At 44.5% G+C, this 20,098-nt stretch overlaps 1 protein-coding gene across 2 annotated transcripts in view; it reads left to right on the plus strand.

The window, feature by feature from the left end:
- SORL1 (sortilin related receptor 1) overlaps positions 1–20,098 on the plus strand; it is a 180,451-nt gene that overhangs the window by 132,254 nt on the left and 28,099 nt on the right. For both annotated transcript variants that reach the window (XM_023208488.3, XM_023208489.3), the window contains 9 exons: positions 1,617–1,724; positions 3,397–3,528; positions 4,613–4,744; positions 5,395–5,529; positions 6,359–6,514; positions 11,028–11,177; positions 18,647–18,778; positions 19,439–19,565; positions 19,726–19,895. In XM_023208488.3, coding sequence (XP_023064256.2) covers positions 1,617–1,724; positions 3,397–3,528; positions 4,613–4,744; positions 5,395–5,529; positions 6,359–6,514; positions 11,028–11,177; positions 18,647–18,778; positions 19,439–19,565; positions 19,726–19,895 — 1,242 coding nt within the window. The remainder of the gene's footprint in view (positions 1–1,616; positions 1,725–3,396; positions 3,529–4,612; positions 4,745–5,394; positions 5,530–6,358; positions 6,515–11,027; positions 11,178–18,646; positions 18,779–19,438; positions 19,566–19,725; positions 19,896–20,098) is intronic.

Here is a 20,098-nt window from a genome sequence, read left to right on the forward strand (position 1 = left end):
CTTTCCTTTCCTTTCCTTTCCTTTCCTTTCCTTTCCTTTCCTTTCCTGTCCTGTCCTGTCCTGTCCTGTCCTGTCTCACTCTGTCACCCAGGCTGGAGTATAGTAGTGTGATCATGGCTCACTGCAGCTTTGACCTCCTGGGTGCAAACCATCTTCCTACTTCAGCCTTCTAAGTAGCTGGGACCACAGGGGTGGACCACCACGCCCAGCTAATTTTTGTATTTTTTTGTAAAGATGAGGTTTTTGCCATATGACCCAGGCTGGTCTCAAACTCCTGGGTTCAAGTGATCTGCCCACCTCGGCCTCCCAAAGTGCTGGGATTTATAGGCGTGAGCCACTGCGCCTGGCCAGAACTGATTTTCAAGTCCAATGCCTGGCAGTAACTTTTTGCACAGGAGAAAGGATGACCTAGTACTAAAGATTCTGATCAAGATACCTTAGTTCTAGTTTAATTTCCCCTGGAACTGTTGTGAAACCTCAGGCTCTTAGCATTTCTAGGCAAACTTTCTCCAAAACAGCTTTGCTTCAGAATTCCTCCAGAATTAAGGTGGTGATTAAAGAGCTTTATAAAACTAGGATTTCATAGTCAGGATTCATATTGTCCTTTTCCTATTCATTGAAGCTTTTCTTTTTCTTCTAAAAAATATACTTAGGTCAGGTATGGTGCCTCATGCCTGTAATCCCAGCACTTTAGGAGGCTGAGGTGGGAGGATGGCTTGAGCCCAGGAATTTGAGATCAGCCTGGGCAACATGGCAAGGCCCCATCTCTACAAAAAGTACAAAAATTAGTCAGGCGTAGTGGCGCACACCTGTGGTCCCAGCTACTCAGGAGGCTGAGGTGGCATGATTGCTTGAGCATGGGAGGTGGAGGCTGCAGTGAACTGTGATCACGCCACTGAACTCCAAGTTGGGTGACAGAACAAGACTCTGCCTTAAAAATATACACACACACACACACACACACACACACACACTTATCAAAATGGAAAAGATACAAAAAGGTATAGAGTTAAAAGTTGATCTCCTCACCTGCCCAGTTCCCACTTTTTCCTAATAGGAAACCAAGGTGTGTATTTTTTCAAAATATTTTTGTGCATATATAAACAAATGTAAGTGTACTCTGTATTATTGTCCTATTTCATACCCATCATGTTTAACTTTGCACCTTGTTTTTTTCACAGAACTGTTTAAGGCATAATTTTGATAGAGCACTTCTTGCATCTCTTTATAGCTGTCTGTGTTCCAGTATACAGTAATTTATTAAACAGTCTCTTGTTGATGGACTGTTTCCAATCTATTACACAGTTTTGCAATGCAACACTTGTGGGTAGTTTTCAATCTATTACAAACGGTGTTGTAATGCAACCCTTGTACTTACATTAAGTACAAGGTCGTAAACTTTTATTTACACCATTTTTTTCAGTTGTGAAGTAGAATGCATTTCTATAAAAGTAGAATTACTGGATCAAAGTGTATATACATTTATCATTTTGCTAGTTACAGCCAAATTTGCCCTCCCCAGTGGTGGTGCCAATGTGTACTCTGGCCAGCGCTGTGTGTGAGTGCCTGCTTGTTTCCTCCTCATCATTCTTCTGTATTGTTGAATTCTCTTTCAGAGAAGAAGTGCAATGGATTCCGCTGCCCAAATGGCACTTGCATCCCATCCAGCAAACATTGCGATGGTCTGCATGACTGCTCTGATGGCTCCGATGAACAGCACTGCGGTGAGTTCATTCCTTGCCCCCAGGACGCACTCAGGCCTGGTGATTGTGTGTGAAGAGCGTATATTGGACTAAATCCTTTCATTTCCTCAGTACCTGCTTGTGGTTAGCTTTTCACTGAGTTGATCCCCGAGTACTTGGCTAGGACTCCTGGAGGCTGATCGTGGCAGAGGGACATGGTTTGGTTAAAGGACAGCAGGAAGAAAGGAAGCAGGGTTGGGGGCGATGGTGGGATTAGTTCGTACTTCAGTGAATTAGTTCGTAGTGTTTAGTTGAAATATGTTCTATTAATTGACGGGTTGTTTTGAATCAGCCACTTATTTCTATTTGATAGGTTTTATTAGTGTTGCTGAGTATCACTGGGGGTGGAGTTGGGGGGTGGGTAGGCATTTTTAGGCCAGGTGACCCTTTTTATCTTCAGTTTTCTTTAGACCCAGAAAGATTGCCTTGGGTCACTGGTGCTTATCCTTGATTACATATGGGAATCACCTGGGGAGCTTTAAAACCTTCTGGTGCCTGGACCTTACCCCCAGAGATTCTGATGTAATTAGCGTAGGTGTGACTGGGGTGTCGGGACATTTATGGTGCTCCTGGTGATTCTTCTGTGCAGTCCGGATTGAGAGCTAATGTATCAGTGCAGGGAGTGGCCAACTAGCCTGTGGGCAAAATCCAGTCCCTAACCTGCTCTATTAAATGAAGTTTGATTGACATACATATTGTATATGGCTGCTGTCATGCTGTAGCAGTGGACTCGAGCAGTTGTGACAGAGGCTGTATGACTTGAAAACCCTGAAATAGTTGCTTCCTAGTTGTGTTAGTTGGGGTTAGTTGGGGTTCTCCAGAAGAATAGGACCAATAGGATATGCATATGTATATATATAGATTTATTTTAAGGAATTGGTTCATGCAATTTTGGAGGCTGGCAAGTCCCAAATTTGCTGGGTGAGCCAGCAGGCTGGAGACCCAGGGACACTCTAAGGCTACAGTTCAAGTCCAAAGGCCGTCATGCTGCAAACCTTGTAGAGAGCCAGTTACAGTTCAAGTATGAAGGTCTCCTTGCTGTGTCCTCACATGGTCCTTTCTCTGTGTGGGCATTCCTGGTGTCTCCCTCTTCTCAAAGGACATTAATTCTATTGAGTTGGGGACCTATTCTTATGTTTTCATTTAACCTTAATTACTTTTTAAAGGTCCTATCTCCAAATACAGTCAAATGGGGGATCAGAGCTCCAACATACAAATTTTGGGGGGACACAGTACATTCCGTTAGACTAGTTCCTTACAGAAAAATTTGCCTACCCCCATATTAGAGAGTCAGTATCATATTAATCATGCTTGAGATCAGGGGGTTTGGTGCCAGACAGCTCTGGATTTCACTTTTGGCTTCATCTTCATCAGCTGTGTACTCTTGGCAACACACTTAACGCTACTGCCCTTGTTTTCTCATTTTGAATTAGCAACAATAAAATCTCTCCTAATGTTGTCTTGAGGGTTTAATGATGCACTTTATGTCAAGTGCTTCAGCTCTAGGCTTGGCAGAAAACAAGTGCTCAATAAATGGTGGTTTTTACTGTTGCTTCCTGAAGCCACATCTGTACCCGTATGCACTTGCCCAGGGCTAGAGGGCCCAGCCAGCCACAGTGCTCATGACCTCTTCCCCACTCTGGATCCCTTACAGAGCCCCTCTGTACACACTTCATGGACTTCGTGTGTAAGAACCGCCAGCAGTGCCTGTTCCACTCCATGGTCTGTGACGGAATCATCCAGTGCCGCGATGGGTCCGACGAGGATGCGGCGTTTGCGGGATGCTGTGAGTTGGGGCAGGCGGGGGAGGTGACTCACGGTCACTAAAGAACTTGCACGGGAGTTTGGCCACCCTGGGGTTGTGTCTCTATTTAATAACTTACAGGTCTTGGATGAGTGTTGAGGGGTTTGGCCACCCTGGAGTTGCACCTCTATGTAGCTTACACGTCCAGGTTGAGCGTCCAAGCTTGCCTTTTCTGAGAAAGACTTTCCTTTGTTGCTTAAGGAATCCTGCTTTTCAGTCGTGGGTGTATGTATAAAGGGCAGGATGGTGAGTGACAAGGGTCGCTGAGAGTGAGAGGCCTTCCTTGCCAGTGCTGTATCAGATGGCACCCCCAGCCTGCCGCAGCCCGTTACCCTGCTTCGATGGTCCTCCCACAACTCGCCCCACTTTGGACCTGTCTGTTCATTTTGCTGCTTGAGCTTCACAGGAGCAGGGGCTTGTTTCATGCATTGCTATGGCCCTATCTTAAAACAGTGCCCTCCTTGGAGTAGCTCTTGTATTTGTTTGCTGCGACTGCTGTAGCAAAGTACCACAGACCAGGTGGCTCAAACAACAGAAGTTTATTTCTCACAAGCCTGGAAGCTAGCAGACCAAGCTCAAGGTGTCGGCAGGGTTGGGTTCCTCCGAGTCCTCTCTCCCTGGCCTCGTAGACGGCTGCCTTCTCCCTGGCTCTTCACGCGGTCTTTCCTCTGTACACATCTGTGTCTACATTTCCTCTTCTGTAAGGACACCAGGCCTATTAGATTAGGGCCACCCAGATCACCTCATTCTAACTTTTCCTCTTTCAAGCCCTTATCTCTAAATACAGTCCTGTTTCTGAGAGACTGGAGGTTGGAACTTAAACACATGATTTTTGGGGGGATAAACTCAGCTCATAACACGATTCGGTGAAGATTCGTGGAATGGATTAATTAACAGAGTGTGCTCTGTTTAGATTAGGTTTGGCTTTTGCTTTCAAGGTATGTTTTAGCCAGACAGTCCCTTGCCAGGACTCACTGCTGTTCCCCCTTGCTTCTGAGCAGCACGGCTGCTTCGACCCCTCAGCCTGGAAGTTCCTGGACTTCATGGATGTTTGTTTCCTCTGTAGCCCAAGATCCTGAGTTCCACAAGGTTTGTGATGAGTTCGGTTTCCAGTGTCAGAATGGAGTGTGCATCAGTTTGATTTGGAAATGCGACGGGATGGATGATTGCGGCGATTATTCTGATGAAGCCAACTGCGGTAAGATGTCAGATCTGCCTCCTCGCATCCTAATCCTCTAGTTACAGTGATGCCTGCAGTTACAGGGACACTCACCGACGCCCCCACTGCAGACTTGACCTTCCCCTAACTCAGCAGCAGTTGCTGCCAGTTCCTGAATCCTCACACGAGGTGTTGAGTCTTAAAGTGGGCAGCTGGCACCCCGCAGGTGCTAGGGAGAAGTTTATTTGATCTCCTTTCCTTTCTGCAGTTGGGAAGACCACATTATGTATAAGGAAGATGGTAGGTAAGGAATGATGGTAAATATTATGGAGTGATCTCCCCCTAAAAGTGACAGGTCACTGTGTAACAGTTATTGTCACCATTGGCTTACCATCCATAGTTGTTTTATTCCTTTAGTAAAATGTCAGAATTAAAATTCAGGTGATGATTCTCAGGATATCATAGTGTAGATCAGAGGAACATGGGTTAGGGGCTGGGAAGATGGGGTTTTGTTTAGGTCGTAGGTGTATTTTTTGTTGCCCACTGGATCCATGAAGCTGCCTTATCTCTCTATGGGTGGGAAGTGCGGGTTGCCCAGGAACTTGGGTCTGGAGGAGGATGCATCGAGTTGGAGCCCCCTGTTCACACTGGTGCGGGGAAGCGACTGATGACGTGGTTGATCTCCGCAGAAAACCCCACAGAAGCCCCAAACTGCTCCCGCTACTTCCAGTTTCGGTGTGAGAATGGCCACTGCATCCCCAACAGATGGAAATGCGACAGGGAGAACGACTGTGGGGACTGGACTGATGAGAAGGATTGTGGAGGTAAGAGGCCCCAGGGTCCTGGGTCAGCCCCATAACCAAGGCACACCGGAATAGTTCACCAGCTATGCAGGATGTGCCTGGCTTATTCCGTGTTTTGGGGGGCATATTTTTGTGGGAATAGTGACTCAAATTTTTTCTGTTCCTCTTTCTCATTTTGAAATAAGTGTGGTTGGTGTCTCCTATTTTCAGGCTGTTTATTCTATATTTTCAGGGCAGAGTGAGAAGTCTAGAGCCTTCCTACTCACAGTGTGGTTTGCAACCAGTAGCATCTGCATCTCCTTGGAACTTGTTAGCAATGCAGAATCTCTGACCTCACCCCAGACCTACAGTCAGAATCTGCATATGCTAATAAGCCCCCAGGTCCTGTGTGCTCCACCATGCATTTGAGGAGCACTCATGTGGAATGCAGACTTGCCCCTTTCCTTTCTGGCATTCTTGTCTCTGAACCAGGTCATGGGGTAGTTGAGGTTGAATTAACTAGAAAACAATGCTTCACCTCAGTAGGAATTCTCTTAGCCACCCTGTGCCGCCTCAGCCACCTGTTTCTTCCACCAGCCCCTGCGAAAGCAAACTTATCTGAATATTAGCCCAAATCAAATATAGTAAGTAAGGGAAATCTACTCCCCAAAAGGGAAAAGAATATTGCCTTTTCTGACAACCTGTTATACATGATTTCTAGATTAGCCACTGCTCAGAGCTGTGCCTGGCACTGGCCTCCCTCAGCAGGTACAGCCAAAACTGGGACATCCGCACTAGCTTTGGGACATATTTGGTCTAAGATCAAGCTGCTTCTAATGTTCTGGGTTTCCTTGCTTGGTGTTTTTCTCAGATTCACATATTCTTCCCTTCTCGACTCCTGGGCCCTCCACGTGTCTGCCCAATTACTACCGCTGCAGCAGTGGGACCTGCGTGATGGACACCTGGGTGTGCGACGGGTACCGAGATTGTGCAGATGGCTCAGATGAGGAAGCCTGCCCCTCGCTTGGTGAGTTCTGGCCCAGGTCCTCTCCTGTGGTACCTGCTGTTGTGGAAAGGACCTTCTGGGGATGTGCTCTGGGCACAACCCAACCGGGCCTCATGCCCTGCTGTCTGGGACTCCGCCCGTGTGGCCACGTTGCCTGTCACTAATGGTGCACCTCCAGGGAAGGCTGATTTCTAGCATTTCTCCCTGGATCACAGACGCATAGGAAATTGGAATGGGAGCATCTCATCCTCTATAACTGGCCTCTGACCTTCCTGCAAGAGGCCAGCGACCCTGATTTCCACCCAGGCTGTGGTTGTGCCACCTTTGTTGCCTTCTTAGTGGGAAAGTACAAATTGGAATTAATGCGACACTTTGTGTGTGTGTGTGTGTGTGTGTGTGTGTGTGTGTGTGTTATAAACTCTCAGGGGAGAGAGCCCAATTCCACTTGCTAGTTGGCTGGCCTGTCCAACTGAAAGAAGGGTAAGCACTGCCATCTAGTGGCTAAACTCAAAGAGGCAGCTGAAGGTCTGTAGTCACTATGTTGTTGGAGGCGGGGGTAGACCTTGAAACCCCTTCTCGTGCGTGCTCTTAACTGCAGGCAGAACAGAGGTAAGGATCCTGTCTTCTTTCCTAAACAGGAGTCTACTTCAAACTCAGTTATAATAGGAGAACAAATAATTTTTTGCATGCTTTGCATGATCGTTTCCTTTCTTCTGTGACCATGTTCATTCCATTGCTTCCTTGTTTAAAAACATCAAACCCCCAAACTTTAGTGAAGCTGAATCATATAGGGATCTCCTGGGTTCCAACCAGAAATTCTGATTCTATGTTTTTTTAATAAAACATTCTGAAAATGATGGTTTTACTAGGGTGGTCTTTTTGCCATATTGAGTTTCCTCTTGTTCTCCTGTCTAGAAGCTCAATTTTTGACAATTTCTATTTTCCAGGTCCTCTGTGAGCTGACTCCTCCTTGCCTCCCTGGATCCCTTACCTCAGCCAAGCTAGGTTCCTCACCTTCTCCAGACAGACTTGCTTCTTTCCTGCCTGTGCACCTGCAGCAAGGTTTTGCCCTCAGCAGGAACCCCTGTACCCTCAACCTCGTCTTCCTACTTTCGTTATCACTGAAACCCACCATCCGTCAGTGCAAACAGAGGCATGGATTTTATAGCAAAAGAGACCTTGATGTGTTAATATCATCAGAACTTCTCAAAATATGGTGCAAAGACCACCCTAATGGAATCACCTGGGGTGTTTAGAAAAAACGTAGAATGAGAATTTTTGGGTGGAGTCCAGGAGATCCCCATATGATTCTTAGGTTCACTAAAGTTTGGGATTTCTGCTTTGAACAAATAGGGCATTATTCTCCTTTCAAGTTCCACCTCTGTGGAGCTTTCACTGATTCCTTTAACTGATTTCCATCTCTTTTCCAGTCTCATTAAACTTACCCATTGACCTTTTGATTCTTAACTAGGATCTGCTCTATATTGCTTCCTAATTATTTCATGTGTGTTGATCTTTGCTTCCATAGCCATTGCGTGGATTTCCTGTTTGGGGATCATGCCATCTACTACTTTGAATCCTGCTCTGTGTCTCCTACAATAATTGGCAAATAGTCAGTATCCCCTAAATGCTTCTCAAATTAAAATGAATTGTAAAAAACGAAACAAAACTTTGTGTCCGTCCTTTCCCCTCCAGGCCTACGTATTTATTGAATAACTTGATTATCCTCTCCAAGTTGTCTTTTCTTATTAAAACTTTGACCAGTACATTAATAGACTCTAGCAAATTCTGACTAATCCATTGAGCAGATCTCTGTTTATATATCCTGTTCAGCTTTTGTACTTTCTTTTTTGTGTGCAGTGCTGGGATAAATTTAAACTCGTTGTTGTCTGTAGCTCTTGAATCTTCTTTGTTTAGTGTAGAACTCTCCTAACTGGTTTATCAGCCTCATATTTCTCCCCCTTTCAGTTTTTCTTCTGATAAGGCCCATACTGATGAACGATCATGTCCTCCCCAGTATTGAAGCCTTCTGGTGTCTCCCTTATTGTCCAGGAATAAGTGACATGATTTGCCTTGGCCTGACTTTCTCCCCCTTTTTATTTTTTATCACCTGTCTCCATGTACCTTGTGTTTCTGCAGAGTGGTTCTGGGATTTAGGGAAAGCCCTTTTGAAAATTCAATTAAAACTACAGAATAGGCACAATATCCTAAAGTTAATAATTGCTTTTTTCTTTTGTTTGCTTAGGTTGTTTTGTACCATTTGCCAATGCTTTCTGCCTTTCAGTCACCACTCAGGATAACTTTCCACAGGTCAACACGTCCAGGGATGTATCAGGTTCAGCTTTTCTCTTGGAGATATTCCTTCTAACAACTTGGATTCTCCTTTCTGGACAGTTGTTCTCTAGTCCTCCTGTGTGCATGTTATGCTGGAATTTCCGTGGCCTCCTTGGAATTCTCTTTGCCTTTCTCCCAGTTTAGATTCCTTGTTTCCCGGATCTTGTGTTTTGCTTTTTCTTAGTTGACTCCCTTGTTTGGGTGGAGTGCATCCTTCAGTAGCCTTGTCAGGTGAATATGATGATGCAGTGGCCAAGGACACTGTGATAACAGCTCTCAGGTGTTTGTCTCTTGAATTTTGCTGCTCTGGTTTGTACTAGTTGCCCTGTATACCTGGGGCACAACCGCCTTCTAGGACGTTGCACTATCATCATCCTCAGTATTCGCTTTTACCTCCATCTCCTGTTGGAACTCCTGTTTTCTGTGTCCCAGTTTTTCTCTTTTTAGTTTAATCCCATGTTTCGGCAGAGCACATTTTCTGGAAAATGCCTGAGAAAAAGCATGTGGGAGGCCTGTGTGAGGTCTTGCTTGTCTTAAAGTGTTTTAATTCTGTCTTCAGACTTAATTGATAGTTGGGCTGGGTTTGGCATGCTAGATTGTAAGTAATTTTCCTTCAGAATTTGGAAGGTTTTGTTCTATTGCCTTCAAGCAGCTTTTGGGAAATCCAAAAGCCATTTTGATTCTGATTTTTTTTTTTTGTACGTGACCTGTTTTTAATCCTCTAGAAGCTTATAGAATCTTTCCTTTGGCACCAGTGTTTTAAAATTTCACAGTGATGTGCTTTGCTGTGAGACCCTTTCCATCCAGCGTAGTGGACACTTGCACGCTTTTTTGATTATGGAAGTTTATATATTTTAGTTCAAGGAATTTTTCTTGAAATTTTTATTAATGATATTTCCCTCTCTGTTTTCTCTTATTTCCTGGAACTCTTGTCTTTCGTATGTTGTCTCCTGATCTGGTCTTCTTCCTTATTTTTTAGAAATCTCTTATATTTTTTAACATTCCCTTCCCCCCCCACCCCCAGCTTGCTAGATTTACTCAACTTTATATTTCAACTTTTTGCTGAGTTTTTCATTTTTGTTATCATGGTTTTAACTTTGAGAGCTTTTCCATTTTTACTACTGTCCCTTTTTATGGTTTCCTGTTATTTTTTTTTCATGGATAAATATACATTCTTTCTTTCTGAACATATTAAGGATATTTGTTTCTGAAGTTTTCTTCTTGCAAAGCCTGTATTTCCTCCAAATGGCCTTTTTAGGGGTTGGGGGCTCTGTTTGGCTTTCTGCCTTTCCCTTTCCCAAAGCTTTTTCTCAGATAGTCCTTGGTTGCTGCTCCGCTTGTGTTTAAGGCTGGGGACTAAAGCACTGCTAAGTAATTCTGAGCACATGGGTGGGCTTGTCAACTTCGAGGTTCGTGGCTGGGAGCCATGGGGGAACTCTGAATCTCGGTTACTTCAGGGTTAGTCTCTGAAGCTGGTCATTTTCCCCAGAGAAGATTATTAGATCTCCTGCCTGGACAATAAGTATCTACTGCTAGGATCCTCGGAGAAGAGGACTGGGGCTCCCATATGTAGGTTTAATCCCCCTTTTATCAGTAGGATATACTTGCTCTCAACTACGCCTATCTAAACAACTCTCTGTTTTTACCCACTCCAAACAACAACCCTCCATTCTTCTACTGGGGTGACATGTGGATCAGTTGTCTGGTGGGACTGATAGGAGGGGATATAGGAAATGTAGCTGCATCTTAAACATCGTTCAGTCAGTTCCCTTATTTTAACTCCTTCTGCACTTCTGGTTAGGAGATACCAGTTTCTGAGCTTTTGGAGGACTGTGTGTTGTTGATCTGATCGGTTCTGAGCTTTCTCCTGTGACGGCTTAGGGTAGGATGCAGCCTTCGCTGGCCTCTTTAGTCACATACCGCTGTCTGTCTTCTTTCCAGCTCCCAAATCTCGTTATCCATGTCCTCATGGATTTAGGTCTTTGAAAACAATCTCTTGGCAGTGGCTTTAGTGGGATCCTGTGAGGAAGCAACATTAGATGTCTGTATCTACTGAGCTCTCTATCTGGAACTTGCATTTGTCTTCAGGTTCCCACTGTAATTTCTAAAGCACCGTAATCTCCTAGCATATTGATTGGTTGCTGTTATTGGCCAACTCCCTCAATACTAAAAAGTGAACTTTAAAAATCTTTTATTTTAGCAAATGTCACTGCTGCCTCCACTCCCACCCAACTTGGGCGATGTGACCGATTTGAATTCGAATGCCACCAACCAAAGAAGTGTATTCCCAACTGGAAGCGCTGTGACGGCCACCGAGATTGCCAGGATGGCCGGGATGAGGCCAATTGCCGTGAGTAGTCAAAAGCTCTTCGCCCCCTGGGCACATTTCTGCAGACAGTGCAGTTCCGGTGCTTCTGCTTCATTTCTGGATCAGCACACGCCTGTGTGTGAGTCTGTGTACTTTTGCGTAACCATGCTCTTACTGCATTCTCCACAAGAGCTTTGCCACGTGCACCCATTCCGTTGCGTTAGTCACTTTCTTTTTAATAAGTTGACTGCGTTTTAAATACCAGGAGCATGTCCAATAAAAATACTTTCTGAATGACTAAAATAAGTATTTTAGATAGGTTTCATAAGCATATTTAACTCTTTAAAAACACCCGTGGGGAAAGCCAGAACTCTTCTGTATGTGCATTCATTCTTCTGAAAGTGTTTAGTGAGCCCTTACTGGGCATAGAGGCCGTGTTGTTAGAGGGTTTGCCTCTAGCACCCCATTAAGAAAATTCATTCTTGGCCTTTAGGGTAGTTATGGTTGGTGAGATAGTGTGCTGAGCCACATGGGGAGTAATCGCAAGGCCATCTGAACCCAGTGTGAAGTGACGCATGCATTCTCTACAGGTTTGGAGTTGGTAGTTTTCAAACACAGTGGGTCCTGGTGTTCGGTCCTCTGATGTACCCAGGGAGGATCTTTGGAGTGAGTGATGGAGGGAGACACTGGCTTCTGCAAGCGTTATCCTCATGTGACCAGTCAGCGCTTTTCAGTCCCTGGCCACACGCTAATGCCACCGCTGGCTGGTCTGTCCTACTGTAGTGGACTAGGGAGGGCATGGCTGGAACGGTGCTTATGCAGCCTCTCACCAGCCTGCCTCCCTGATGGTTGGGTGCTGCTCTGGCTCAGGGATCCCTGCTTTGCGGGCCTCCCCTCCATCCAGTCTCCTGCTGGCTGCAGACAGCAGATGTCCTAGCCAGTCACACTCCCTTCCTTGCCAGGATAGGGCTTCGTCCATGCTTGCCTGATTCCTGCCCTGGTGAATGGAGAGGAAGCTCCTCTCACTCGAGCCTCCCTGCCGCCAAACCCTAACCCTAAGCAGCGAATGTCTCAGTTCCTCCACTTTGATCCCTCCCTGTTCTGGTCCCATTTTTTTTTTTAATCTTAAAATAATGACTTCCTCAACCAATGAAAAACTAAGCCTCACTTGGAACCCTACCGAATCTTACCATTTAGAAATGGAATAGAACCTGAGGTGGAGGTTAGTCATCTCTCAATTCCTCTGATTCAGTATTTACAAAGTTTATGGGACTTAGCAGGATCATGTGGAAGTGCTTATAAGAAATGTGAATTTGATGATCTCACCTCAGACCACTGAATCAAGAGCAATGGTGGAGGAAATGCTCGGGAACCCAAGCCTGAGATCTCAGCTCACTGCAGCTTCCGCCTCTCGAGCTGAAGTGATTCTCTTGCCTCAGCCTCCCGAGTAGCTGGGATTACAGGCATACACCACCACGCCTGGCTACTTTTTGTATTTTCAGTACAGACAGCGCTTTGCCGTGTTGGCCAGGCTGGTCTTGAACTCCTGACCTCAAGTGATCTATCCACCTTGGCCTGCCAAAGTGCTGGGATTACAGGCCTAAGCCACCATGCCTGGTGACTGGCAATACAGATTCTAGTGGGAGGGTCATCAAGTCAGCAGCTATCCTACAGTGTGGTGTAGGCAGTAGCAGAAGTGATCCAAGGAACTGGCATAGTTTGCAGGTGGGCCAGCTTCCTGGAGAGGTGGGGACAGGCCAGGAGAGGCAGCCCTATTGATGGTGCCTGGACCACGGTGGGACAAGGCGGCAGATGATGGGCATCCTAGACACAGGGGACAGCATGTATATTTCAAGACTCAGAGGCATAGGGAACAGACCTGTAGAGTGGTTGTGAGTGGGACAAAGGTGAGTGCAGAGAGGTCGGCCTGAGGTGGATAGGGCGACCCCTGTGCTTGGAATTTATTTTGCTGGTCCTAGGGAGCCATTGAAGATTTCAGAGATGGGGTTTTTATATCTTAGATCACTTGGACTTCATCACGTGGGGAAGGGGTTAGAAGAAGGCTGAGGTGAGATTGGAAGCCGGGTGCCCATTAGGAGGCTAATTTGATGGGACTGTAAAGGTGAAAAAGGGAGAGTGACCTCTTAGTATATTGGAGGCAGTATTAACAGCATCCAGTGAGGTTTTTTTTGGCTGTGGTGATTAGGAAAAAGGAAGAATGAGGGTTTCCCCCAGGATGACAGTGAAAGCTGATGCCAGCAGCTATGCGGGGGATGCTGAGGATGAGGAGTCACAGCTTTCCCTGGGTGGGGCTAGGCACAATGGTGGGTTCGTTGATTGACATTAGCATCTGAGGTAGTGCAAGTCATCCTGGTAGAAAGTGAAAAGGGAAGGTCAGAAACTGGGCCATTGTTGTCTTCCTTTTCATTTTACTGCATTAATTGTCCGTGCACGTGTCCTTCACTTGCCAGTTGGAATGAGCCTTTGCCAATTTTCACACGTTTGTTGTTCCTTATGACGATCTCTACAGTGATGGACTTTTGGAGACGAATTTCATTCTAGGCCTTGATGTGCTCTGAGTTGAGAGAAAAAATCATCTTGGCCAAGTCCTTAACTTGAAATATGAAACTAATTTATTTCCACCATGCATAGGTTTTTCTCCTAACACTTGGTTTTTCGGCAGGGGTCCCGGGACCCCTGTCGGTCCTGCATCCTTTCATCTCCGGGAATGTCACTTTTGCTTTTGTTTCAGCTGCCTGAAGGGTCTTTTCTTTGACTAAAAGTCAAGGAATTGGATAAGTTGCTACCTAGAGTTCTTTTTTTCAAGAAACAGCCTTTGAGTCTTTCTAATTCTTCAATTTCTAAGGTAGGATGATTTCTTTTTGTTTCGTTTATTTATTTATTTTAGTTTAGGAAAATCGTAAGGAATCTTTCATTACTAAACTATTCCTGTTGGAACTCAGGAATTGAGTAGTTTCAGATCCATTTTGGGGATGGATCTTTTTGTTTCATTTATTTATTTATTTGTTTATTTTAGTTTAGGAAAATCATAAGGAATCTTTCATTACTAAACTATTCCTATTGGAACTCAGGAATTGAGCAGTTTCAGATCCATTTTGGGGATGGATTTCTCTCTGTCCAGAACATGCCCCTTGTTATCTGGAACCCAAGAACCAAAAAGATTAAGATAATTTGATATCTCTTGATACTTGCATATAAATCCATAGACGTAAATACATAAATCTATAAAAATAAACCAAATAGACCAGGCGCAGTAGCTCACGCCTGGAATCCCAGCACTTTGGGAGGCCGAGGCAGGTGGATCACCTGAGGTCGGGAGTTTGAGACCAGCCTGACCAATATGGAGAAACCGCATCTCTACTAAAAATGCAAAATTGGCTGGGCGTGGCGGCACATGCCTGTAATCCTAGCTATTTGGGAGGCTGAGGTAGGAGAATTGCTTAAACCCAGGAGGCGGAAGTTGCAGTGAGCTGAGATCCGGCCACTGCACTCCAGCCTGGGCAACAAGAGTGAAACTCTGTCACATAAATTAAAAAATAAACCAAATAAATTCAGATGGTGAGGGATATTTTAATCTCCTTGGTTAACATATCCATATTACATCTCTTTCTCATTTCTTTGTCATGTCTATCAATTATAAGGTTGAGCTTTGTTATTTGCTTTCAAAGTTAATGCAAGTTCACACAATTAAGTGTTTGGATTCACTGATAGAGTTTGTCTTCAATATAATTAATTTTCCTGCTGTGTACTTTTTTTTTTTTTTTAAGTTCTGTGTTTAGCAGGATGCGGCAGCCTTTGATAAGCCTTAAAAGATTCTTGTTTCTCATTCTATCGCCTTATATACTTCTTTCGTTGTTATACCTGTTTGCTTTCTTGCATTTTGGCTGTTTTGTTTTTTGCTTTGCTTTATCATAAGTGGTCTTTTTCAGGCTGCTTCTGCTTTGCTCTATTCGCTGTGGTAATATTTTCTGATGCTTTCTAAAGTGGTCCTATCCTCTTTAATGACCAGATGAAAACTTGGAAGGCAATGCCTGTCATACTTGCAAATAATACAAAGTTGCCCAGATAGCTTATTTTCTGGCAAAACACTCAGGATTTACAAAGGGAAGCTAAACGTTGGTGGTGGGTTTTAATGTGCTATTCATTATTCTCAGGCAAATCATGTATTCATTCCACTTAATTCTCAAAATAACTGTGATTTTGGTATTATCTCCTTTGTTGAGATAGGAGAATTAAGGTTCCAAGAGCATCACCTAGCCAGTACCAGACTGGGTTATTTATTTAGGTTGAAAGCCGTGTTGAAAGTTCTCATCAGGGAAGAATACACCAAAACCAACACAGATGAACTGAATAGGGATTAGTGTACAATTCTACCCTTACATTAAAAGAATGAACAAAGGGGACTCCTAGAGTGTTAAACCAATGGGGACAGGTTGGCCCCACACTCACCAAAATAACAGTGGGAACGTCTGAGCCGAATAAGCAACCACATAATAAGATGAATGTTGGAGATAATTAAGAAAGAGAAAAGAAATGGGACCTCCCTCCTGGGTGATACTAATTCATTAATTGGCATTCTTGAAATCCGTGTTTTCAGCCGGTTTCCAATCTGGCTCATTCACGGGGATGTTGCCTAGTTAAGGGTCTTAAAATCAAGATGTGTTCTATCCACAGTTTTTTTCCAACAATAATTTGATAACCTTATCTAAAAATGAAATGAGATGAGTGTGGTGTGATTCTTTTTAGAGAAGCTGTGCCCTGAAGGCCACTAAGTTCTGTTCTAAGTGCCTATTAATCATCTGTTTCATTATCAGTTTAAGAATTTTCAGAGATCAATGACAACCTTATTCCCAGATTATATATATATTTATTTATTTATTTTATTTTTTTAAGAGACAGGGTCTGGTTATGTTCCCAGGCTGGTCTCAGACTCCTGGACTCAAGCGATCCAGCCTCCCCAAGTAGCTGGGATTACAGGCGCACACTACCAGCTTATTTCCAGAGTCTAAAGCCCATGCTTTTTTGCTCTTAAAATTTTGAGACACACTTTATAAAGAAACCTCCAACGTCCTCAGCTCTACTGCTTAGCTGTTGTTTGATTGTATTTTATCACATTGTTACCTAGTGGAATACTTCTGTGATGAGGGTTTTGGTATTTTTCAAAATAATCCCCTCTGAACAGAGTCTCTCCCTGGCAATCCTATAAAAAATGGCATAACCTGATCAGATTAATTTACTTGTTTGCAGTCTCTCTCAATAGAAGGTAAACTCCATGAGGGCAGGTCCTTCATCTGTTCCACATATCCGCATACTCTTAACATCTGGAGCGGTGCCTGAGTCATGGTAGGACCTCCGTGAATGTTCACTGGATGGATGAATTCCATCTTGGGCTTCTGAGACTATTACAGTAGTGGTTCTCAAACCTTTCTTTAATTCTTGAATACACGTTTATTTGTTACGAGCTTCCCCCCACCAAGGCAAACCAATTACATCTCAGTATATAATAGAATTCTGAAATGCAGTGATCTTGCTGGAGATTGGGGAATTATAGTTTGTGAAAAGCCTTGTAAGTGGTTTTGATAGTTCCCTTCTCCTGTTGACAATTTCTGTATCAGAATTGGTTTTTAATAAGTAGTGAACTGAAGTCTGTACCTCCATCCTGGAGACTCGTGCAAAGTCTTAATTAATTCTTCTTTCTCATGAAAACTCATCAGCGGAGAACACTTGTTAGAGTGGTCTGCACATCTTCTCACCACCTCCCCCATCCTTGTATCTTTTCATCTCTTGGAAAATGTCCCTGGATCCTTTATCCATTCCTCTTGAGCATCCTTGTTGCTCTCATGGGAACACTATCCAGTTTCTCTACCTACATCTCAAAGTGTGGTTGTTTATGTTAGCAGAAAGGGGAAGAAGGAGGGGGTCGAGGTCAAGAGGTGACCCATGGCCACAGGCCTGGGTCTGAGGTGGGGCGGATGAAGCTTCCTTGCTCAGGTCACAATGCTCATATCACCTTTAACATAACCTTGTTACTTGTGTGAACACACTCCTTATTTCCTCAGGGGTTAGTTTCAAGAAGGGACTGTTATCATCGTTGCTTTAAAATTAAACTATAAACAAAATTCCTTCCATAGTTAGCTTGGTCTACCTGCCGTGCCGAGATAAGCAGAGGCCGTTAACCTACAAGATGTCACCACGGGCAGGGGGCAGGGTGCGGGGAGCAGAATGGAGCCACTCATATTCGGCCTCCTTTTGTCTGTTGTAATTTCCCCATTTACAAAGCCAGTGATGTTGCATGTCTCTCACCTTTCTTCTGTTTTCTCTCTTTCTCTCACCACAACTAGAAAAGGGTCTCTGCTTTTAAGGACCCAGGTCGTTAGACAGAGCCTACCTGGATAATCCAGGCTGAACTCTCCTACTTCCGGGTCCTTAATCTAATCACACCTGCAAAGTTGCTTTGTTACATAAGGTAACATATTACAGGTTCCAGGGATTAGGATGTAGACCTGTTTGACTTGGAGGAGCAAGATTGATTTTAGACCCTCATCACTGGTGGCATTGGATTTCTAATGTAGCCCTTTCTTGTCCAGGACTGGGCAGGCAAGTGTGAATCTGTATAAGGAAGGCCTCAAATTACTGCTCCTGGGCTCACCCAGGTACATAGCAGATTTGTACCACCCAGGTACGCAGCCTGCATAGCAGATTTGCTGTCTATAGCCGTTCTCACCTTTTCTCTTTTCAGGAGGATTTGCAATTTTATGGTAATTGCTTTCTTTTTAGAGCCGCCCATGCAGTTTAAATCTACTTTCAGAACTGGAGAGCACATCACAGTTTGGTCAATAGCCTAGCCATACAATTGAGTAACCCTTAACTTACCAATGCTCATAATTTGCATTGTTTCATTTTCCGTGAAAGTACTTTGAAAAGCCAAACAACTTAAAATACTACATAAATTATGCATGCCTCTTAATATTGTTGAGATTCATCTCATTATTATTTCTATTACTCAAACCAGAAATCAGCTCCTCTTTCTAGATTGCAAACTAATAATAGTAGCAGAATAATAGTACTGTAGAGTAATAGCTGCAGTTTGTTGATGCTGGCCAGGAGCCAGGCACTATTCCAGGTGTGTGATCCCATTAGATCCTTGTAGACACGACAGCGATGGAATTGTTACTTCCATTTTTTATAGGGGAACTGAACTTGGGTGATGTTAAGTGGTTTGCTCAAACTCACGCAGATCTAGGGTTTAAACTCTAGTTTGTTTGACTCCAAAGGGCTCCCTCTTCCTGAATGCAGATTCCAATTGTTAATGTTAGATGAGATGGCACCTTAGTGCCGGTATAGATTCCACCACTGGTCATTCCAGAACGAAGCAGTATTTTGAAGCAGAAACCTAGTAGTACTTTTCCTAAACCCGAATAAACCTGGGCCCAGCCTTTAGTACCATACGGCCCCTCCCCGTGGGTTTAAGAAGCCTGTCTGTGTTTCAGCCACACACAGCACCTTGACTTGCATGAGCAGGGAGTTCCAGTGCGAGGATGGGGAGGCTTGCATTGTGCTCTCGGAGCGTTGCGACGGCTTCCTGGACTGCTCAGACGAGAGCGACGAGAAGGCTTGCAGTGGTGAGTGCCGGCCCGTGGGCTGGGCTGGGCTGGGCTGGGAGGCTCGCTTACCCCAGGGCCCCTCCCATGTAGATCTCGAGCTAGGACCTTTTTGAACTGTTCCTCAATCTGAGGATGAAACAGATTTGTGCCTAGTTTTGGAGCCCCAAGTGAGGTGAGCCTTGGCCAGAGTCTGATGTAACGTGCAGCTGTCTCCTCCCTGTTAGTGAAATGCTGGTCTTGGATTTTTTTTTTTTATGGACTCCCCACCTCGTGCCCATACATCATGACTCTCACAGTCTCAATCTGCTGGTGGAATTAACTCTGTTCTTATCTCAAGAGACCCTAGGAGGGATTGTATAGGGAGGTTTCAACTACATTTTCTGAGATTTCTTTTCAGATAATGATTATGACCTTCTGATAATCTAGATCGTGGTAGTTCTGTTTAAAAGCAGGAGTCCTCTGAAATCTAAGGATTTGTAAGATGTAACATTTTGTTGTTGTTGTTGTTGTATTTTTAGTAGAGATGGGGTTTAGCTGTGTTGCCCAGGCTGGTCTTGAACTCCTGAGCTCAGGCAATCTGCCCACCTCAGCCTCCCAAAGTGCTAGGATTACAGGTGTGAGCCACCACGCCCGGCCGAGATGTAACTTTTTTTGACTTTTTCTCCTTTATCTCTCTAGATGAGTTGACTGTGTACAAAGTACAGAATCTTCAGTGGACAGCTGACTTCTCTGGGGATGTGACTTTGACCTGGATGCGGCCCAAAAAAATGCCCTCTGCTTCTTGTGTATATAATGTCTACTACAGGTGGGTCCCGTCTTTGCCACGGGAGATGAAAATGGTGTCTTCATTGTCCCAGGATGCTCTGAACGCTCTCTAGTGGCGTGCACCATGTTCTTAACTGAGTCAGACATCTCAGCCCCCCATGCTGCTCCAGTGTGACAGTGTCTTTATTTTTTTGGGCCAGGGTGGTTGGAGAGAGCATATGGAAGACTCTGGAGACCCACAGCAATAAGACAAACACTGTATTAAAAGTCTTGAAACCAGATACCACGTATCAGGTTAAAGTACAAGTTCAGTGTCTCAGCAAGGCACACAACACCAATGACTTTGTGACCCTGAGGACCCCGGAGGGATGTAAGTGTTTCAGTTCATTTTTATGGCATGTGTAAGACCTCAGGTGGGGTTTTGTGAGCGTCTTTCCGAGTATTCTCCGGAATGTGGGAACACACGTGTGCCTCACATGTACAGAAGTATTGTGGCTAAGCTTTATAGTCTCGCGAGAGCTGTCGAACATCTCTTCTCCTTACTGCGTCAGAGACTGTTCTTGTACCTTAAGT

The sequence above is a fragment of the Piliocolobus tephrosceles genome, chromosome 13 (assembly GCF_002776525.5).
Source record: "Piliocolobus tephrosceles isolate RC106 chromosome 13, ASM277652v3, whole genome shotgun sequence".
Classification (NCBI taxonomy): Eukaryota; Metazoa; Chordata; class Mammalia; order Primates; family Cercopithecidae; genus Piliocolobus; species Piliocolobus tephrosceles.